The sequence below is a fragment of the Epinephelus fuscoguttatus genome, linkage group LG10, assembly GCF_011397635.1.
Source record: "Epinephelus fuscoguttatus linkage group LG10, E.fuscoguttatus.final_Chr_v1".
In the NCBI taxonomy this organism is placed as follows: Eukaryota; Metazoa; Chordata; class Actinopteri; order Perciformes; family Serranidae; genus Epinephelus; species Epinephelus fuscoguttatus.
In genome coordinates this window covers 21,138,373-21,160,121 of record NC_064761.1, presented here as the reverse complement: position 1 = coordinate 21,160,121, position 21,749 = coordinate 21,138,373, and the positions used below count along the sequence as shown (strand labels likewise).

At 43.1% G+C, this 21,749-nt stretch overlaps 1 protein-coding gene across 4 annotated transcripts in view; it reads left to right on the top strand.

Annotated features, from left to right (window-relative positions):
• Window positions 1-21,749, top strand: part of camsap2a (calmodulin regulated spectrin-associated protein family, member 2a) — a 61,352-nt gene that overhangs the window by 37,041 nt on the left and 2,562 nt on the right. The window contains exons 5-17 of one of the 4 annotated variants that reach the window (XM_049588116.1): window positions 638-670; window positions 2,191-2,332; window positions 3,034-3,173; window positions 11,611-11,707; window positions 12,788-12,884; window positions 13,146-13,177; window positions 13,287-13,356; window positions 13,567-15,622; window positions 16,801-16,937; window positions 17,043-17,266; window positions 17,810-17,882; window positions 19,786-19,901; window positions 21,564-21,682. In XM_049588116.1, coding sequence (XP_049444073.1) covers window positions 638-670; window positions 2,191-2,332; window positions 3,034-3,173; window positions 11,611-11,707; window positions 12,788-12,884; window positions 13,146-13,177; window positions 13,287-13,356; window positions 13,567-15,622; window positions 16,801-16,937; window positions 17,043-17,266; window positions 17,810-17,882; window positions 19,786-19,901; window positions 21,564-21,682 — 3,336 coding nt within the window. Of the gene's footprint in view, window positions 1-637; window positions 671-2,190; window positions 2,333-3,033; window positions 3,174-11,610; window positions 11,708-12,787; window positions 12,885-13,145; window positions 13,178-13,286; window positions 13,357-13,566; window positions 15,623-16,800; window positions 16,938-17,042; window positions 17,267-17,785; window positions 17,883-19,785; window positions 19,902-21,563; window positions 21,683-21,749 lie in introns of all 4 variants that reach the window. The other 3 variants (XM_049588115.1, XM_049588118.1, XM_049588117.1) reach the window with 3 other exon arrangements.

Genomic DNA, 21,749 nt, shown 5'->3' with positions numbered 1-21,749 from the left:
CTCTCTTTGCCTCAGGCTTTCCTCACATGCGCATGGAGGGCAGTGAGGTTTGCTCTCTCTGGCGTCAGCTTTCCATGTAGGCACATGGAAGGGCGGAGAGGAGTGCTCTCTCTGTCTTAAGGTTTCCATGCAGGCGTGGGAAGGGTGGAGAGGCCTGCTCTCTCTGCCTTTGGCTTTCCACATGGGCACATGGAGGGGCAGAGAGGTCCCAGAACAGAGCCATACCACCAAATATCAAATTGCAACGGAAATAAAGTTTTCTTTGACTAAAGTGGTCCTAACTGAACTGTTGTTGTTCACTATTTAGTTGCTGTGCCATTTTATTCGAGAGACACTGTGACTATGAAGTAACCCATATATGCCGTGGCCATAACTAAACTCTAATTCCACAGTCATATGAGTATCAAAAACCTGAGATACACACACAGAACTTAACACCGCATTACAATGAACACAGTTTCAGGGTCGTTTGGGTTGTGTGGGCCGCTTTTCGTGCACGCTCAACAAAACACAGGTTCTCTCCCTTTGATCTCACTGCTGTCATGTCTTTCCTTGTATTACTAATCGCATTACGAACTAATCTCACTAACAGGTATTTCCTCGTTGTTGTCTTTTTTCTTTTGCTGTGCTGCTGCAGTCTCCAACCAAGTGGTACATGAAGCTTGTGCCCGTAAGTCTAATCAGCGCTGTGCTCTTTCATCTATGTATCCATAGTGACCGTCTCCGCTCTGTCCTGCCTCTCTCTGCCTTTTTTGCCATCATTTTTTTTTGTTTTACATGTGTGCACATCAACCTGTGACTCCATTGTTATATAAACACAGCTTTTCTTTCTCTTCCCATATTTTGGTTAATGAGTGTTCCCTTGTGCTGTGTCCATGTGATTGACTGTACAGGAAAAAACTTTGAAAAGAAATTATGATATGTTACACGTGTATTTATAGAGTGTGAATTGCGTCATAAATCACTTCTCCTTTATTCTCTAGAGTCTTAATTAACTGCAGTTTAGTGTAAGGTTGCATTTACTGAAACCTGTGGGATACAGACATTAGGAGCGTGAGTGTTGAAGTTGAGACACTTCCTGTATTTGCTAATGTGAAGGTCCTCGTCAGTGGAGCTAGACACCCTTGGGGAATCTCTGAAGAGGTCTCAAGGGATTAGTCAAAAAGAAAAAAGATTATTTTTTATTAAAATTTGAGTTCAGAGATGGGATGTCTCGGAGCATTTGGCACGAAATTGTTTCATAGTCCCTGTGCCAGCTGCTCTCACTGTAGACCCTCTTGTAACATTGTCCCTCTCAGCCTCAAACATTGTGTGTGTTGTAGTGGAAAGTCATGCCACTGGGGTGTACGCACAGTTACTGTACATGAAAAACTGAACTTGAATTGAAAATGCTGAACATGTTGAGAATAATTATCCGTTCTCACACCATTAGGACTAACAAAATAATCAGTGAGTCAGTGCAGTTGTATTTGTGCAGCGCTGATATTTACCATGGTGGGTTTTTATTCCCTCTCAGTGGGCCCACTACGACTGTTCCCTCTCAACAATTGTAACATTTTACTACACTCGCTGTAAGGCTCCACAAACATTCAGTCACCTTCATACATGAGTAAATTTAATGAAGGCTCAGAATGTGTTTTAGAGTGACAATAAAGATACAGCTGTTGTGATGGTTGCACCATTATGCATGGCTAATTTTGCAGCTGTGGTTAATGATTGGATAAAGAAACAATAAGAAATGTACTGTGGATGAAGGTAGGTTACTGTTGCACAATGCAGTTCGGTTTATAGCAATGGTTCTCGCTTAGTTAGTTAGTTAGAAGGCCAGCATATAATCAAGGGCCGTACAGGAAAAATGCAGTTGCTAGTGGTCCACTGAAATTGCTAGCTAACACCACAAGCATTGATGGCAGAACATAATTCCTGTGACAGTCACAAGTTATCGCTTTTTGTCATGCAACCAGTCTAGTTCTAGTAACCAATGCTAACCAGACAGATGCTTGCTAGGCAGACACAGTTTGATACAGTAGCGAGTAGTTTATTAAATGTAGGCGAGATTGCGGAAAATTTAATGCATGTCTTTCATGTCGCATTCAGGGACCGCACAAATTGTTTCTGAGGGTCACCATTGGCCCGAAACCCGCACTTTGTGCAGCTATGGTTTATATATTCGTGTTCTATGTTATACAGGCTCGCTACAGGAAGGAGCAGGCCTCGACCCAGTCGGTTCCCTGGATCCCCCCAGTGGACAACCTGCTGAAAGACAGCACGGATGGCTCGGCCCTGGGTGCTCTGCTGCACTTCTACTGTCCTCAGCTGCTGCCGTTGGACGGTAAGGAGCTTACAGTTAGTGTGGGCTGTTTTGTGTGTGTGTGTGTGTGTGTGTTGGTTTGGGACAGGACATCCTGCAACGTAGCTGAAGGTGACCGTAATACAGTATATCAGCAGGAGTTTAAGAGCTCTGTCAACTGAACCAAATAAAAAATGAAAAATGCTTCCAACATTTTTTTATAAGTTTCTTTCCAGTGTCACCAAAATAAACATTTGTTTTTAGGACATTCAAACCTGAGCACAGTGATTCTCTCTTTTTACATGCATCAGAGATCAGTCGCAAACAGAAGATGTATTATAATCACATCAATTTGATAATGAAGTGTGTTGTCAGTGGGCCAAACAAACACCCACACAAATACAATGCATATACACACACAAACATTTAATGCAACTGAGAACATCACAGGGACAAAAGATCAATCACTCAACACTGTTTACCCTTTAGATACATTAACGCACAGCTCCACCCACAGGTTGATGACATGCAGCTCGCTGTCATGATTAGTCTGTCATTCACCAACCACTGTGCTTTAACACCTCAGCAGTTACTTGCTAACACCCTCAGCACTGTACTTAAGACACCTCACCCATCTCAGTGCTCTGAAAACCACCGAGGTGTGCGTCAAAGTAGAACCCCTTAAATCATCAAATTCAGACTGACGTTACAGTGACACATGATGGCTCCCTCTGCCCTGCCAGATGTCTGTCTGAAGGAGAACATGACGCTGGCTGATCGGCTGTACAACCTGCAGCTCATACAGGACTTCTGCAAAGACAACCTGAACAGCTGCTGCCACTTCAGCTTGGAGGACATGCTCTATGCCTCGTCCACCATCAAGGTACGGCTCAAACCTGGCTACGTTCAACACCAAGGGTGGGAGGTCCAATTCCAAAATGAGATCTATTTTAAAGTCTTTTACATGGATCGGTTTTTATGATCGTTTTAAAGACTTTCTGTTCTTTCCGGTCAAAAATATGCTACATCTGACGGAATAGAAATCTCTGGAGTGACTTGATGCTTGTATTGTGATACTGATCCTGTTTGGTTGGTTTCCAAAGCTTCTCTTTGGAAAACCACTTCTCCACCGCTTTGAAATCGCTTTTACAGTTAGTGTGCATTCGTCATTACAGTCTTGGACAAATCTGTCAGAATGTAAACTGCTGAACTACTGACTTCTTGAAACTGAGCCTTTACAATATTGCAAATGTGTGTGCCAGCAGAAAGAAGAAATGCCAATTGTAGTTAGTGGAAAAACCACCATCTGAGAAAAGAGGGACCTCCTCTGAAATGGCTGTTAACATAAAATCCAAGCAAGTGGTTAATGTCAGATTGTAGTTTGCACATTTGCAAAATTACAGGCAAATCAAAATGTGGAGTTATACTTAAGTTAATGGTTGTTTCCATAAACGGACACAAATCCCGTACGTGTAAATTCATTCATGAGCTTGTCGACAAAACAGATTAGAAAAGCATATGGTGCGGTATCCAGTGAGAAAAGGCTAAATGAAACAGGAGAAATGGGCAGCTCTGTAGGCCAGTGTGGTGAGTCATGCTGTGGAAAAACCATTCAATCCAAACTATCTGTCTTCACCAACCACAAGCCCGGAGAGCTGCGCCGCTCTCTGAGCATGTCTGCATGTGTTTGTTTCATTCTTTCCTCACACACAATTTCCTTGTCTTTCTTTATTAATTTCCTTCTTTAATTTCCTCTTTCTTTTTTCGTTCATTATTTCTTTCCTCATTTCCATCGTTAACATGTTCAGTCATCCATTCCCCACTTTTCTTTCTGTCTTTTTCGTTCCTTTTGTGTTTCAGTCTGATTTTCTGTGAGTTTTCTAATTTTCTCCCGTCGTTCTTTGTCTCCTTCGATCAATCATTGTCTTTCTTTCACTGACTCACTTCTTTTCACTGTCTTATTTGCAGCTTGTTTTGCATTTCAGTTAGGGAGAGAGAGGCACATGAATAAAGTAAATTGTTTAAATTTGATTACAGGTGTATAGAATAATGGATATTGTGGCAACTACCATCAATGAAAAAGCCGCTAAGAGGCTGAGTAGGCTCATAACTGTGACTTGTTCAAAGAAATCCATGCCAAATTCTGGCTCCTACAGATGTGATGATTAACATTCAACAAAAAGACTTTGGACTCTACAGGGAGATTTGTAATCAAGGGGTGTCTACTGTACCCTGAGCAACAGCAAGATGGCTAAACTATGATTAGGAGGTGGAGAGTGTGCACAACTGCAGCATGAATGTATTAGAGGGGAAAAGAGAATCATATTTAAAAAGACAGCAGCATGATGATAGACTAACAATGAAGGTGTGTTACCGTGCTATTGGTTAAATGTGATTAGCTGATTGAACAGCTGATATCCCAATTGACAGCCCCAGACAATGACGGCAAATAACACGAGTAAGCATGTCTTTGAGGAGAGAATGGCAGATCATATGAGAGATAAATGACAAGCCTAAGCACTCAAAAGTAGAATCTTCCTGACTGAACTTTTGTTAGAGCTTCATTTTCTCTAACACCAGTGTCACCACTGTGTGTGTGTGTGTGTGTGTGTGTGTGTGTGTGTGTGTGTGTGTGTGGTTCAAGGTTATCTGCTACTAATGTGAGATTATTGATTGTAATTTCTTTGTATATAAATGTGTGATGCTGCTGGAGTGCGCCAGATAGAATCAGCTTGGAAAACTGTGACAGTAAACTCGCTCCCTGCCCTACTTTCCTTTCCTCTACAATAAAAACATATATAGGACCTGAGATCAACCAAAGTCTGGTAAAACAAGCATGAATAGCTGCAAGCTGCGTGCCAAATTTCAGCCTCCTAGAGGGCAAAAAGTGTGGCCACCAAAGGGTGGGGATATTTTTGTGGACTGACCAACCAACTGACAGAGCGAGCTAGAGAGCTGCTGGTCGCAGCTAAGGAGGCAATATTAGTCAGGAAGCTTTAATGTTTTTATTATGATGGACAGAGATGATACAATGCGTGATTACTGCTGTTCTTTCATGAAATACACAACCTGATTTTGGTACTCCTCCATGTCATGTTGTTTTACTTGGTCAGGGCCACCACTGCTTGTTAAACACTCTTATTCTTGTCCCTCCTCTTGCTTAAATCCAGTGTTGTAGGATTTATGGGAAGCAAGGTCTCAAGTTTGAGAAACACATGCTACATTTATACATTGTGTGGGCGTGCATGACTAATATTATATTTATGTAAAAGATCAGTGTTTGCTCTAAAAATATTATTCTAGTTGCGATCATAAATGTGTTTTTGTCGGCAGAAAACCTTTTCATCAAACGGCCACAATTCCCATAACTTCCCAAAACGGCGACTCTCACTACTCGGCCACACAAAAGGCACAATTTGTCTGGTGGTTTTTGTGTGACTTTCCCCTCCGTGCTTTGTGTTTCTGTTTGTCCCCGATGCGTCCGTCTCTGTTTTGCCTGAGAGCTGCATAAGCAGTATAAAAGGTTGATGTGTCTGGATGACTTTGACTCTGCCGCAGCGTGTCCTCTGACGGAGAGCTGTTGTTCTCAGCACTGACTGAGCACAGGTCACTGAGAGGACAAACATCAGCGGACTGTTTGAACTGACTTAACATCAGCTCTCAAGCCACCGTGAACTTAAAAACAGGTTGTTTATAGTGCAGTTGTAGCTGTGTTTCCAGCCTGCTGTTGAGAGCATTTTATACACTCTAGATTAAATGCACTGGTCGGCTGAGTTGAATTAATTACATGGACTTTCTGGACACTGATGTAAGACTTTTGTAATAGTAATGGATTTATTCTTTAAATATAAAATGCAATTGGTTCTTCATATTCTGTGCTTCTATTTCAAGCCAACAGGGAGAAAAGAAGAAGAAAATTTGAATTAATTCTCTTATGAAAATAAAGCCCTTGTGAGATGGATAAGGTGATGGATAAAGTGCAGCTCACACACAGCTAAACACACAGCATCAAAAAAGAAATAATGGAGTCATGCAAACCAGCCAGTCACACTATTTTGCTGACACCAATTCGACCGAGATAACTTTAAAATAAAATTAAAAAAACAGCGGGGGCAGAGCTGTTGCCTGAGAGCAGCGGTGCAGCCAGAACTGCGTACAGAACCAGTTAGATTCACTAACCTTGACCCAGTTTCCAAGCTGTCACACCCTCAGAGGCTGTACGCTGTGGCCCGTCATACTAATGGAGACCTTATTATAGAGATTGAGCCGAGACATTAGCGGGGAGGGGGGAGGCGAGAGAGGTGTTGATGTGGAAGAAAATGGAAACAGGAGAGAAGGGAACAAGGGAGAGCAATAACACTTACACCAGTGAAGAGTCTGAAACGGTTAGAGAGGAGATGGATGGAACGGGGCGGGCGGGGGCAGCATCTTTCAGGAAGTTGAGGATGTGTTTCAACGGAGGTGCGAATGTGACAAATAAACATGAGCTGGAAGTGTTCATGTGCTAATCCTTCCATCAGATGTGATTAAGATCTGATGTTTTCCATTCTTATCCATTGATTAATTAATGAAATGTCTTTTCTAAAGTCTAATTATAAGTTTTCTGGGCCTACAATGACATATTCAGATGTATTGTTGTGTTCAACCAACACTATGAAAACCAAATATAGACTGTAGATTGTAGCTGGTGCGGGTTAGACACTCTAACAGACATTATCAGTCATCCAGAGAAATCAGATATGTGCAGAGATTTGGAATCGAAGCCTCACAGCCTGAACATTTGACGGCTGAGCGAGTGAGCATCCTCATGCCTGCACGCTTACACACACGCCAGCCTGTGTGGCATCTCCGTGTCAGATTCCATGTGCTTCTTTGTGGCTGAATATGTAGAGCACTGCACATCAATTCACCAGAGTTAAGAGCCCCCTTCTCTCTCAAGATACCACAAGGCTCGCAGTGAAAGCCTCCATAAAAACAACATTTTGAATGTTTGGTGGAAACAAAATCAGTCCACATTATCCACAGAATCATCCACAGTATGTCTTTATGAGACAATAGACTAGCCTGCAGCACCCAACCCCCCAAAGCCATAAAATGCACACATTACTCAGGACCCTTTTCTTTCCTAATGGACACCAGGCTAGTAAATCACGCCAACCCGCTCCCATTTACTGGCTCTTCATTTAATTAATTCACAGCACATCTAAATTACCATCTGTGGATCCAAGACGGAGAAATGAAATTCACCAGCTTTGGGCTTTTGCCAGCGTTTTGCTTCTTCTTTAACCAGGAAGTTTATAGAGGCAGACGTGCTGAGGTTGCCCCAAGGAAGGCAATTAACACACTTACTGTAATACATAAGCTGCCTCTTCAACTCGGCTTTAAGTGTGTGGATCATGTGCAGTGTGACTGTTAGATATCAGTAATTAGGATGTACAGTGTGGTACACTGCATGGTATCAGCAGAAGAAGTGGCACACAGAATTACTTTTACTTTAGAGGTTGGAGGTTGTAGCTGGGAATGGCGTCACACCTGAGTCGATCATGTTCCAGTGCAACCAGTTGGAAAACCAAGATGTTGTTAGCAATAGCCAGGTTAGCCATTGTTAGCAGTACCAGTTGATACCAGTGCATTACGCTGTTTTTTACACATAACAACATGTTCAGAGATAAAAGTTGGACAAAATTTTGTGTATGACTGTTTTAATGACACACAAGTAAGAAGGAAGTGCTAATAAACACTATATTACTGCAGCTTTCACTACTGTTGAAGCACAGAGCAGCCATTTTAGATTTTGAGGTCTTGGTCGGTCAAGTTCCTTTGACTCTCCAAGTCGGAAATCCAACTTCAGGAGTGTTCAGGTTAAAATTTCCAACTGAGAACTCGGAAGTTCGGATTTTCTGGTGCACCATTACAAACCAGCTAAGTAAAAAATGTTTGAAGCTATTGCCCCTTTCAAACACAGACTGGTTTATCTGTTTGATTTATAGATATTATATTAATTAGCATTTGGGTCTTTAGGTCAGTGGTTCCCAACTGGTCCAGCCACAGGGTCCAGATTTCTCCTTAGTCATTAGTTCAGGGTCCACACAGTTTAATACATTCAGCGTCATACTTAGATCTGGCCATGTCATGGAGTTAGTTTGCCAGTCTGTCAAGTAGCTGTCTGTTATTTACTCATTCTATAGCAGAAAACGGACACTTCAGAATAAAAACTCTGTGAGTCACTTGTGGTCCATTCAGAGTGGACCCACGACCCATCTTTGGGCCGCAACCCAGTAGGTTGAGAACCACTGCTTTAGTTGATGGACTGATTTGCAGTGCACTGTGATAAGCCTCAGTTTCTAGACCACCAGCAGATAAAGAGTGAAAGGATTCAAGTAATAATCATCAATTTTTGCAGTGAAGCTATAAGCATTGACACTTTCAGAAATGTGTGCACGGAAGTTCAGTCTTCTTTGGATGTTTTTCTCCTACTTTGAAAAGGTTATTCTGCGGGCCGCTGATAAAGTTGGCGCTAAGTCAGGACAGCGGGTTTTCTAAATTGAGTCTGACTGTCTGGCTGCAGGACCTAGATCCTTTAATCAACCCTCAGGCCCGATGACTGTTGACATTAATGCCCAGTGAACACCCAGTGTGTGTCTAAGCTTTGTGTCTTGCTGAGTTGGATCAGTTTCTGGGGGTGTTTATGTGCATCTTTATGTATGCAAACCTTAAATATTGATGATGCATTAATACCGTTCATGTGTGCATGTGTAGCACTGTTTGTGCCCATCCCTGTACAGTGGATTAGCTCCCTCCACCCTCCACCCCTCATAACCCCGAGTTCTCTTCCAGTAATCACCAATCAGGTTCCTGTTTTCATCCTGAGAGTGACACACACTGACACTCAAATCTCTAAACAAGACTGCTTTGGCAACGCTGCAGACTTGGCAGAGGTAGCAATGCCAGTCAACAGGGAGATAGGCGTAGCGGTGGTTGGTTGTTTGGGGCTCTGTGTGAGTGTGTGACTGCTGACTGGTGGTATTACACGAGAGCACTCACACCTGGTGTGTCAGTAGTAGTCAGACGGGCAAATGGGAAGAGAGAAGTCAGGCTGGGCTTTTGCCACCAATCCCGGCTGGGCGGACGACAGGAGGTCTTTGTCTCTCTCTGTGTTTCTTTATTTCTTTCTGTCCTTTTTGTTCCCTTCATGGCTGTTTTTTTCTTCTGTTCGTCTTAAGCCATTGAGGAATGCTTCCCAAGCTGAACGCACCTAAAGGTAACCTGCATTTTAGTATTTGACCAGCTGTCTGTTAAAGAGTTATTTTACACCAGAGATATTAGAAAGGTAAATGTAACTCAAATCAAAGGTAGAGGAGAAAAGAGAAAAAATGGAATTGAAAGATGAGAATCTAGCTGTAGCCAACAACTGCTCAGTTTGCACATTAAGATGATAATTCAGTATTTCTCTGCTTTACTTTGATTAGTTTGGTAGCCATGTGTACTACAGCTTCTCACACCACTTGTCACAGCGACACACCTTTTTACACATTTCCTGCTTTCCTTTCTGCCATGTGAGAAAACAAAAAGGAGCCCCCCCCCACCCCACCCCACCCCCCACCCCCAAAAAAAACCTGCTAAAATGCTGCAGTAACACCCGAGGGAGACCACTGCTACTGGTGTTAATTGCCTCTGCCCCTCCTGCTGTGCTTCTGGGCAGCAGTTGAGGGGCTCGTGGGGTGTATGCGTGATGTGTGTGTGTGTGTGTGTGTGTGTGTGTGTGTTTGCTGGTGGGTGCTCGGCAGAATGAAATGTTGCTGATGAGGTAAATCAGGTATCTTTAGAGCTGAGCCATGCAGCATTGTCTTTGTCTGGAGACCACGGACCGAGGGCGGGGAGGGGGCGTGTTTCCTCAAGGTCGTCCCCGCTTCACTGCACTCGTTTTGCATATCGTGTGCACGTGTGCATATGTGAGTGAGTGCCGGCATGTTCACGGCAAAAGACGCCCAGTTTGGCATGAGAATTGATTAAATATTGATTATTGAAATATTTTTAAGTGGAAAAAAATGGCCTGAATTGAGTTTATTTTACAATTTAAATGAATAAATAAATAAATAAGAAGAAGAAGAATGATAATAATGATCATCTTTATTGTCCACAAATATGGAAATGGAACTTTTTGTGAATGATTTCGGTTGCTGCAGCAGCTTTAGTGTCATCCAGAGGATCAACAGGATTAGCAGATCATCTTGTTTTTGAGTGAAGAAATTCAACTCATTCTTTGCTTTGTTTCAAGATGACGCTTATTTAAAATGTCCTTCACAAGTTTTTTTATTTTATTCATGGTGTCACACGCCTTTGCTCACTAAAAAAATGCAGTGTTTTGACCAAATGTGAGACTGAAAGGACTTTTGGTGTTGACAATGACGGCAACTAAAAAATCAGGTTGCACCATGTGGTGTTTCTGAGTAATGTCTGTGAAAGGCCACATATCTTACCTCTACTATACGTAATGATTTTTCGTAGTTCACACATTTTTCCTTTGTCATAAGGTAAAAAACAAACAATGGGTTTGGGAAAATACTGAGGGAAATGACTTTGTACGATGGACATTCTGCAGTGCAATGTCCTCAAGCAGTTTGACCTCCCACTGTATGTTGACCTGATTCAGACATGGACACGAGTGGGCACAGCAGAAGCAAAGATCACTCCAACATTTCTTGCCCGATTCCAATTCAGGTTGGCTGGTGGATTACACGCTGGTGATTGAGAGCAGAAAAAAATAGCTGACCTCTATTTTATAAATTAGGTTAATGCCTTAATCACTCCTCTACTACGGCAGGTACTGTTGACATTATTAGCAAAGTGGAAGACCTATTACGTGAAAAGCCATGATGTTGGTTATATTATCTTAGCGTGACTCTGAATAAGTCAGGAAAGCTATGTTTTAAATTTTACTTAAAGGTCTCAGATTTTTGGAAAATGCCTTACTAAAAAAGGATGATAAATATAGATCCCTCATAAATTACTCCACTGTAGGTACTGTAGGAACTCTGACAAACATCTTTTCCTTAAGAGGATACTCTATGAAATGGAGCAAGATTGGTGAATTATTTATTATGCAGACTGAGAGATAGAAGTAATGCTCATCATCTGAGGTTCCCTGTGAGGTTTAACAGAGACACCTACTGGAGAAATGTGTAAAATGCAATCACATGTCCGTCAATATTGAGGATAAAGTGACCACAGGACACTTACAATAATGTGTTCACTGTAACAGAAATTGTGCTGAGTGATTATGTGTTATTTAATCTCATCTTTTTCGACTGTGTCCTCAGAATAACTACCTGGTGTTTATGGCAGAGCTGTTCTGGTGGTTTGAGGTGGTCAAGCCGTCTTTTGTGAAGCCCAGAATGCTGGACAACGAAGGCACAGGCAAGTCTTCAGTCCTCATTATCTCATGAAATATCATTTGAAGAACATCTTCAAAGTAAGGCCATTTGTCTCTCGGAGCAACACAGAGAGACTGATGCACGCACGTGGCAAGACTATTTTAACACTTTGCTTCCTGTCTACTGAGGAATACAATGAATCAGCTACAGTTAATTCAAAATTCTGCTGCACGACACAAGACCAAAAGGAGAGCCCACATTATGCCTATTTTAAAGGCTTTACACTGGTTACCTTTTAGTTTTTGTGTTGATTTTATTTATTTTATTACAATACTTTATAAGGCACTACATGGCCATGCACCAGACTACCTCTCACAAATGCTCTTTGGTTGGGTGCCCAGTAGCTCTGTGGGTAGAGCGGGCATCCCACGTGCAGAGGCAATGTCCTTGCCCCAGCAGCTGCAGGTTAGGTTCCAACCTGCAGCAAAAGAAATACTCTTTGGTTCATGAAGGCCCCTAGCATCCTCTGGTTCTTCTCTTTTAGCTGTTCCACAAAGCAGTACAAAAATATTTCGCCATGATGCTTTCAGCCATTACACTCCAAGTTGCTGGAACAGCCTTCCAGAGGAGCTGAAAATAAGGATAGTTTAAAAAAAAAAAAATAAAGAAAAAAACCCAGCTATTTAGTCTGGCTTTTATGTAATGTTCCATAATTTTGTAGTGTTACTATTCTGAAATTATCATTAATTTTTATTTTTACACTATTTTGTTTCCATCACAATTTTATTGCTGATCATTAGGTTTTTTTAATGTATCAACATTTTCCTTTATTTAACATCCTAATTTTTGTCATTCAGTTGTACATCATTTTGAAGTGCACTTGTTTGTTTGAAAGATACAATACGTTTGCTTGATTGATGATTGATTGACGTCTTAAATTCAGACCTTATGATAGCATTGGGAGTAGCAATAGCAACCATAGTGTCATGTGAACAGGGATTTGTAGCCGTAGAGGTACCTGTAAGTGTATTTTATCTGAAACTCATGCAAAGCGAAGCGGTTTTATTTTCCTGTACATTGTGAAAGCACAGTTTAATCATTTGTCTCTGTTGTCTCACCTTAGAGCCCTCATCATTGTTGAAGAATATGCCACTCATCCCCATCTCCAAGGCAACCAAGAGGAGCTTCATGGAAAGACCCCCAAGTCCTGAAAGACCTAGGTTAGCTAGTCCAAATCATGATATTCAATGTGAAACTCTGTAATCTATCAAAAGTGCATGAGGAAGGCTATGTACTTGAGTGTACCTGCGTGTTGGTTGGCAGCCAACAGGTATGAAATTATGATTTATTAAGCCAAATAAGATCAGCTCATACTGCAAAGTCCTTACCTGGACAAACTAAAGATAAAAAAGGACAATAAAAAATATGTATATATTATAGTGTATAACATGTCTGTTTTTTTTCTCTCTCTCATCCTGTAGTTTGCCTCTACGACCCCAGCCTCGAAACTCAGGTGATTATTATTTATTTATTTACCTTTTTTGTTGTTGTTTAACCAGATTTGCATAATTAAAATTAAAACTTGTGTTTTAATTCTTACTTTGCTTACTCATGTCATCCAGGAGAGATCAAGAGGTCAACTTCAATGTCCTTTGTCGATGGCAACCTCGGCACCTGGCCTAAAGAGAAAAGGTTTGTAATATTACTGTCCTGTTTGTGTGCTGCTCATTTAAAATATCCAGTCCCGAAGAGAATTAATGATCCCATGGGGATTAGGAAATACGTGTTGCGATGTTGCCAAACTAGAATCTTTCCTCAAATAACCTTGTAGAATTTAGAAATCGAAACACAAAACAAGTATCTCAAGATTTAATTCTGTTTCCTTTTTGTTTTCCTGTTAAGGTCTGGGCCTTATGGAGTGTCCTTTGACATTCCCTTTGACAAAGAGGACTCTACTTCTATGAGTCTTTCCTCTACACGTGGCATGGTCAGGTCCGTCAGCACTGATGATGGTTCTGGTTTCAAGGTCCACCACCTGCCCCGTGGAATGAAGCGTAACCTGTCCTTCCAGCCAGTGAATGGTCAGAGTGTCGGTATTGAGGAGGAGGGCTGCCCAGACAGCCTGGCAGGCGTGGAGCCCACTAGGCGAGCGTTCCCCAATGGACATGGCAATGTCATAGCAACAACTCCCTCCATGGAGGAAGCCCTTCAAATAATCCACAGCCCAAACAGGCCCCCGCTGGAGGGGATCAACAACGGTTTCTTCCTGCACTCTCAGGGCCACGGGGCAAGTGTAAGCGTCTTGGAGCCAGTGTCAGAGTCGGACTCCAAAGGTCCTCTGAGCACCACAGACACCACCGAAGTGGACACTGGCATCCATATTCGTACAGAGGACATGCTGGATGAGGATTCCTCTCTGAAAGACTGCTCTGTGAACATGGACTTGGATATGGACACACCAAGCCCCTGCCCGAGCAATCAAAGCAAATCCCCCTCAGGAGTGAGGATGACCAGCTTTGCAGAACAGAAGAAGAAGAAGCATTCTCCATCATTGCCAGACTCAGGGAGGTGCAGCAGCAGCTCCCTCAAGACCACTCCTGAGGGCTCTGACTTTGGCCTCCCATTATCTGTCTCCTGGGCCCCGACCCCTGAGCACAGCCCCATCCATCAACAAACCACACCTACTCTCACTGTTCAAGCATCGCCCACACCTGTACAACTTCCACCCAACGACCCAGCTCAGGTTATGGCTACGGAGATGGTGCAGCTGAGGATGAGGTTGGAGGAGAAGCGCAAAGCCATCGAAGCACAGAAGAAGAAAGTGGAGGCTGCTTTTACAAGGCATCGGCAAAAGATGGGTCACTCTGCGTTTCTCAACGTGGTAAAGAGAAAAGGAGATGGGGCTGCCAGCGGAGAAGAAGGAGGCAAGATTGAGGGAGAAGGCAAGGCAGCAAGTCCCACCTTCAAATTTGGGAGGAGCAAGGCAGACACACCTGATGGGGCAGAGCAAAGCAGCACAGCCTCCTGTTGGACAAAATCACCTGGTGCAGGAGAGGAAGGTGGTCAAAGCCATGCTCAGCTCACCGAGGTAGACCTCACTGAGTATACACGTTCTATTGAGAAACTCAACCATTCGTTAGCTTTTCTCCAGACTGAGATGCAGCGACTCGCTCAGCAGCAGGAAGTCATCATGGCCATGAGGGAGCAACAACATCAGCAGGCATGGGTAATCCCTCCTCCACATACAAACCCATCACCACAAAAACACAGTCGAGCCGTTACTCGATCCTCAGGACCCTCTTCTCCTGCTGACTCCCCTCGTTCCACCCACCGCTCTCCAACCAGCATCAAACGCAAATCTGCCTCTTTTCACTCACGTAATCCTCGCACCGCTCGACCCAGCGAGCTAAAGCTGGCACCTTATAATCGAGTCCTAACTGCCCCGCAATCTGTCGACAGCATCCCCAGGCTACGGCGATTTTCTCCCTGCCAGCCCTTGGCAAGTTCCTTTGTTTACTTGGGGGAGAAACCAGCAACCACCAACCCAGACACAGTAGCCTCAGATGGAGATAAAAACAAGGAGACGGCGTCGCTCCTCTCCCCAGAGAGGGAGATTGCCAGTATATGTGTAGCCAACTCACCGCCCAGCTCGCCCAAAAGGGAACAAACAGAAGCAGATTCTGTTCAGAAGCCAGTTGCAGAGCTGAAACCTACCATAGAGTCAACGTTTCCTGAAGTGCTTGCCCACCCTGTGGTAGAGACCTTCACCGTGACACCTACAGAGATCCCTCCCCTACCAGACGCCTCAAGCCAAGGCAAGACCAGTTTGATTGAGGTTCCTCTGTCAGTCGTGAAGCCACTGGAGGATCTGACACTTGATGATAGTTCGGAGATGCAGCAGCGTGATGAGGAAGGCCTGGATCACGATCAGAAGATGTGTCGGGGTTTCTTCTTCAAGGTAGGCTGTTGATTCAAAGAACCAGTCTATATTTTCTAGCACTTTCTCTTCTAATGATGAATAAAAATTGGATTAGCACAGAGCCTAATGTGTAATGTACAAAAATACTGTCGTTCAAGAGAGTTGAATGAAACTTTACCAGTCAATGTTTTGTGAGGTTAGGTGAGGTGGGATACGATACGATACGATGCGATGCAATGTGATATGATACGGCACAGTACGATATGATACAAGATGATACGATACGATGCAAGATGATACGAAATAAGATATAGTGTCCCTAATGATGAATTGGTTCTGGACTCTGTACTGAAACCAAAGGGCGGAGTCAACAAGTAAGACCAAAGAACCAGCAGCATAATTCATAAAACCTCAGCATCTAGGTTGCAGCCACGCAGCTCCACTTTAAGATTCTGGGGAAAAAAAGGCAATTACATTTGAACCTAGGGCAGCCATGTTTGTTTTCATCAAGAAACACAAGATGATGAATGGTTCAAGAAACATGTCAGCTGAGAAAAGCGTCATCTTCCCATTTATAGGTTGTAAGATGGCTTGCTAGCTGCAGTCTGGGGCTTCGATGTAGGTCATAAAACTGGGGCTGTTGTGAATAATTCAGGCACAGCTGTGGAGATGTGGGGTTGAAGAAGGGTTGAGTAGATGGTGGATGTGAGGGTGGTTGCTGGGGGATGAGCAAAGGATGTTGAAATAAAACTCTGGTTGAAACCAATTTGTACGGAAATTAGCAGCCTGGTGTGCCTGTGTCTGAAACAACATGGTTCAGCAATGCAAAGAATATGAATAAAAATAGAATAATAACATAAAATTGCATGAAAAGTATTTAATTGTGTAGGATACGGAGCAATTTAGCCTTTCTGACCCACAAATCTGCTCATTTGTTGCCCCTGCCAGCCTTTTCACAATCTCATTTAATTACACAAAGGAGGGTTGACCTTTCACAGTAACAGCTCAGATTCTTTAAAATATGTAATTCATCATATCGGAGTAGATAAATAAAAAGACTTAAAGAGTATCACACAGTAATCTGTGTCAGAGCCATGGAAGGTCAGCCTTGATTAATAAACAGCAGCTCAAAAACAGTACAGTATAATATTTTCTAAATGTTACTGGGTCTTTCACTCTGTGTGAGGTGACTGACTGTGTCTCCTACGTGACCCCAGGCGGACGGAAAGGCCGAGGAGAACATGGCTCAGAAGAGGGCTGCACTGCTGGAGAAGAGGATGAGGAGGGAGAAGGAGAGCCAGCAGAGGAAGATGCAGCAGGAGGCTGAGTTGGAGCAGAAGAAGGAGGAAGCTCGGTATGTTGACACATCATGCAATTAAAAGAGCAGAACAATTACATTTCTAATATCACACCCCACCCCACGGTGTTCCTCTGCCCTGACTCTGTTCTGTCTGTTCAGACTGAAAGCAGAGGAGGAGCGCATCAGGAAGGAGGAGGACAAGGCCAGGAGGGAGTTCATCAAGCAGGAGTATCTGAGGAGGAAGCAGCTGAAACTGATGGAGGACATGGACACTGTCATTAAACCTCGACCGGGCGGCGGGGCCAAACAGAGGCGGGGCCGTCCCAAGTCCATCCATCGCGACAGCATGGACTCCCCCAAAACCCCTGTCAGAGCCGCCACAGGTAACCATGGTAACCCCACTCATGGTCATCCCATCTGTCGCATCTGTGTCCTGCTGCCACTTTGGTTTGTGCCACTTTAGAGTGCCTTAGTCACATTTTATCACACTTTAAACAGGTTATTCTTGTTTAAATAATAAGATTAAAGCTTAACTGGATTAACTGTGATATCTTTTTTATTGGCAATGTTTTTGAGCCCAAAACAATACAGTAGAACTTCAAATTAAAGGTTTGAACATGATGATATAGTGTAGGAGCAATGCAGCACTCTGTGTTTTTGTATGTCGGTTAAATTAAGCATTATATAATGTGTGTTAATGCAGATATATGCATGTTATTATAGGGTGTGTCCATGTGAATTTCGTGTGTCGGCCTATTACTTGATGTGAAAGGTTATTTTCAATCATAACACTGAGGCTGCATTGCTCTGTGACAGGGTTGGCACAAAGCACAGTGTTGTTGTTATCCATTGTGTCGGTGTAACTGTGTCGTGCTGTGCCACATCTCTCATCTCACATCCAGGTTCACGCCAACGTGTCTTTTCAGTCTCCAGCTTGTCCCTCGCCTCCCTCAACCTGGGAGACAGCGACAGCGTTCACTCTGAGAAGAGATCACCAAGGTGAGATGTTTTTTACAAGTCTATAGCTGCTGGTTTAACATGGAATGAATGAAAGGGTGTTATTTTGGTGTAGCGTTTTGATTTTAACTGGGACTTCTCAAAAGATTTCATACTTTTGGGGAATATGATTAGTAAAATATGATAAGTGTAAAAACCTCCATGCATTCATGCCAGTTAATGATTTGCTGTATGATCAAATATAAAACATAGACTCGTCATCCGGCTAAAGTCATTTAACCTGGTTCACTTGCTTTTAGAATTACAGTCAGCAAGCCACTGTAGAGGATCATATAAATCCATGCATAATATGTAGAGTAAATGCAGACTGAATTATGCAGAGCAGAAACTGATGCTGCAATAATCTCTTTAGGCTCAATTCTCAAGTCTGTGCATAAATGTAACAGCAGGTGTTTTTGCCTTAACAGCTGGTGGAAAACTCCTTCAGGGTGTAGTCAGATCTGAATTTGACTGGACATATATAATGTTATAACAGTGCCAAAACCTGAAAATATCTGAGAAACTTTGACTATGGACTGTTGAACTTTTCTTCATGTGCAGTAATGGTGATATTTTCTGACCTTTTTTGAAAGCCAAGCTCTAAAGACTAACTCCGGTTTACAGGTCTAACATTTCTCCTGTATTCTTCTACCTTCCATCTTTTACTACTTTCTCTCCTGCTGTTTCACACACGTCAGAAGTGCTAGTTTAGCCTCTGGCGGTCTCTTCTACTTTCTGAGCTCTCCTAAACTGAGAAGGAGAAGGTTAGTTCCTGCTTGGCAGTTCCACCTTCAGGCGCTTCATGCTGCCCCGCGTCCAATCCTGCACTGAGACCCTGTCACCACACCGGGTTTTATGAGGGACTGATAAAGCACTTAAAGGAAAAGCATCATATTTCCTTATGATGAACTTCATAAGATGAACCTCACCACCTAAAAACAATCTCTTTCTTTCCACTTAACTCTCTGCTTTGCCCTCCTCACCAAGTTACACTCCTGCTCTGGCTTTTTCACACCTGATACATGTAGTTTTGTTTTAGTTTTTATCACTACATCTCAATCCAGTTCTGTTGAACATACCCTGCATAAAACATCCATCTTATCAAGTCATTTAACCTAGAAAATGTCTTAAAATCTGTTCGTAAGATTTAAGATATCAGTTCTTGAAACGTGAATATCCAAATGAGACTTTAATATCCAATGGAAGATCAAGCCTTTTTGAGAAATTGACGCTAAAATGACTTGTTAATGTGGGCAGTTTACACTCACAAAAAAAGCACATTTGTTTGGCTTTATTTGCTCTTACTGTACCCTGCTTGTGGATTTTCACATACTACAGAGGCAGGATAGTGTGTTTTATAACTGCATTTTGCAGTGGAATTAGCTGTATTCACTCTGTATATATGGAAATCACTTGCTTACATAGGTGGGGACACATTGTGCAGTTGCAGTCCAGAAAAAAGAGCAAGTAAATGCCAAGTGCTGCACAAAGAGGTCAATCAATACCTCCTTTATTGACCTTGATGCACCAGACTGCTCACACCGCTGCACACACTGCCTGTGCTTGCAAGCTTTGCTACTTTGCTAGTTACTGTAAGGATGTACAACAACCAAACCAAGCCCAAACTCAAACAGCACACTGAAATAGTACACACAGTTTCATCCTCAGTGAAGGATAAATCTGTACAAACATGATGTAGACAGGGTGGGAAAGTGACACCAGCCAACAGCCTCACACTGCTGTTGTGTAATGGAGATGGTACCGTGTTTCAAAGTATTTAGCTGGCTTTTATCATAGTACAGTAGTTTCCTGCCCTGCCTACGGTGTAATCTGCTGAGTGTACAGGAGCAGCGCCCATGCAGAAAGGTGACCTAATACTCTGCGTGTTTGTGTGTGTGTGTTCCAGGCCAGATTCTGCAGATGGCTTCCTGTCCCCGAGTCGCTCCAGCAGCAGAAATGGAGAGAAGGACTGGGAAAATGGCTCCACGACGTCCTCTGTTACATCTAACACAGAGTACACTGGTAGGAGAGCTTCATCCTAACAGTTATCAACACAGTGATCAATGTCTGGATCTTGTGTAATGTTTGCACTGTGTTTTTTTTGTTTTTTGTTTTTTTTTTGTCTTTTTAATATTGTAATGTGTTTTTGTTCAAACGTCCCCCTTGTCTCACTGTAGGGTCTCTTGGTAGGGTACCTTAGTAGATGGAAAATACTCAAATATAGCAAAAAACATATCAAAATATAGTGTCAGGTGACAATACTCATTCAATGGCCATCTGCCCTCTTTGCCTGCTGGTCTTGCTTGCCTTTTTATCTTTGGGATCCTGAAGAAGGTCTCCAACACACCTCTGTCCAAGTAAAAGCAAAGCCTTCATGCAGTCACTTTCACTAGTAATTCACACACAGGCTCTGTCGGGGCTCTTCCAGCGTCAGTGACAGCATCCAACAAATGCTGCCCACACTGATATTCATTGCGGCCAAATGATTCAGTTTCTGTTGGCATTGGGGAGCAAATTGAGCACAGGCACCACTGGTCAGTTGTTTTTTTCATGGCAGCTCAGGTTCTGGATAAAATACAGCCAACTATCCAAGTAAATTTATCCTCATAATGTGTCCTTGTCCATAACATCCTTTGCACTCAAATTTTGGGGTGCTAGCCCCTTTTACACTGCCAGATTTTCTGCGAATGTTGGGCCATTTTGCCGGCAAGCTGTGAATGTTTAGACACACAGCCGGATTGGTGAGTTGATCCGAGGTGCCCAATTTTCCGCCTCGTAGGGTGGACATATTGGTGGAACCCTTTAGTTTAAACAGACCGAGGCGGCCTTCCGCACCGGGAGGGGCTGGTGATGATGCCACACATGCGAGCCACTGGCGGTGGATAAACAGGAAACAGCTGATAGCAGGAATTAGTGAGCAGCTAGTAGCAAGAGGGAAACGCAAATCTGACAGACACTGTAAAGATGAGCAACTGAGGAGACAAGGAATTGTGCACCATTCTTGTCCTCGCAAATGAAGAGGCCATTAATCGTCAAGTGACGGGGACGGTGAAGAACAGGCCGACGTACGAGAGAATCGCCGAAGGACTAACTAGCCGTGGCTACACGTTTTGTTACTTGCTCATGCCCCACATTGCCCCGAAAAAGGCGCATTCTGTATAAACAAAAGTAGCTAGGTGGCATTTTGCCGCACTCCCCGATTTTGTTTTTATACTGCCAATGCTGAAAAAAGACTGATTGGGCTTTCATGCAAATTTGCACAGTTCCTGTTTAAAAAGGGCTTATGGCATTGTCACGTTAGATGATGGTGCTGGATGCAGGAAGAACATATTTTGCAGCGACAAACTCTGCTTTCTCAGTCATTAACAAACTAAGGAATTCATTGCTTCACTCAACTACATTTACCATCAACACTGCCTGGACATCAACATAAAATTAGGGCTAATTTCCCCTTTAAACAAATAATCCGTTTGATCACATTTTTGAATGCTGCATCCATAGCTCAGAATACATTGTCCCTACACACAGTACCACATAGATGTGCCACCAATAGAAATCTTCATACATGATTTATCAAAAGAAAGAGTAAAAATAGGGAGGGGGAGTCTTTTCTCTGACATAGCTGGAGGAGTTGCCATGACAACAGTCCCATCCCAATGTTCCCTCTTCTCTGTTCTCATTCAGGACCAAAGCTATACAAGGAGCCCAGTGCCAAATCTAACAAGCACATCATCCAGAACGCTCTGGCCCACTGCTGCCTCGCAGGCAAGGTTAATGAGGGCCAGAAGAACAAGATCCTGGAGGTAACGGCACAGAGCTTTTAATGTGTTGTTTTATATATTCTGAAGGGTCGGGGTGTCCTGGTGTCTG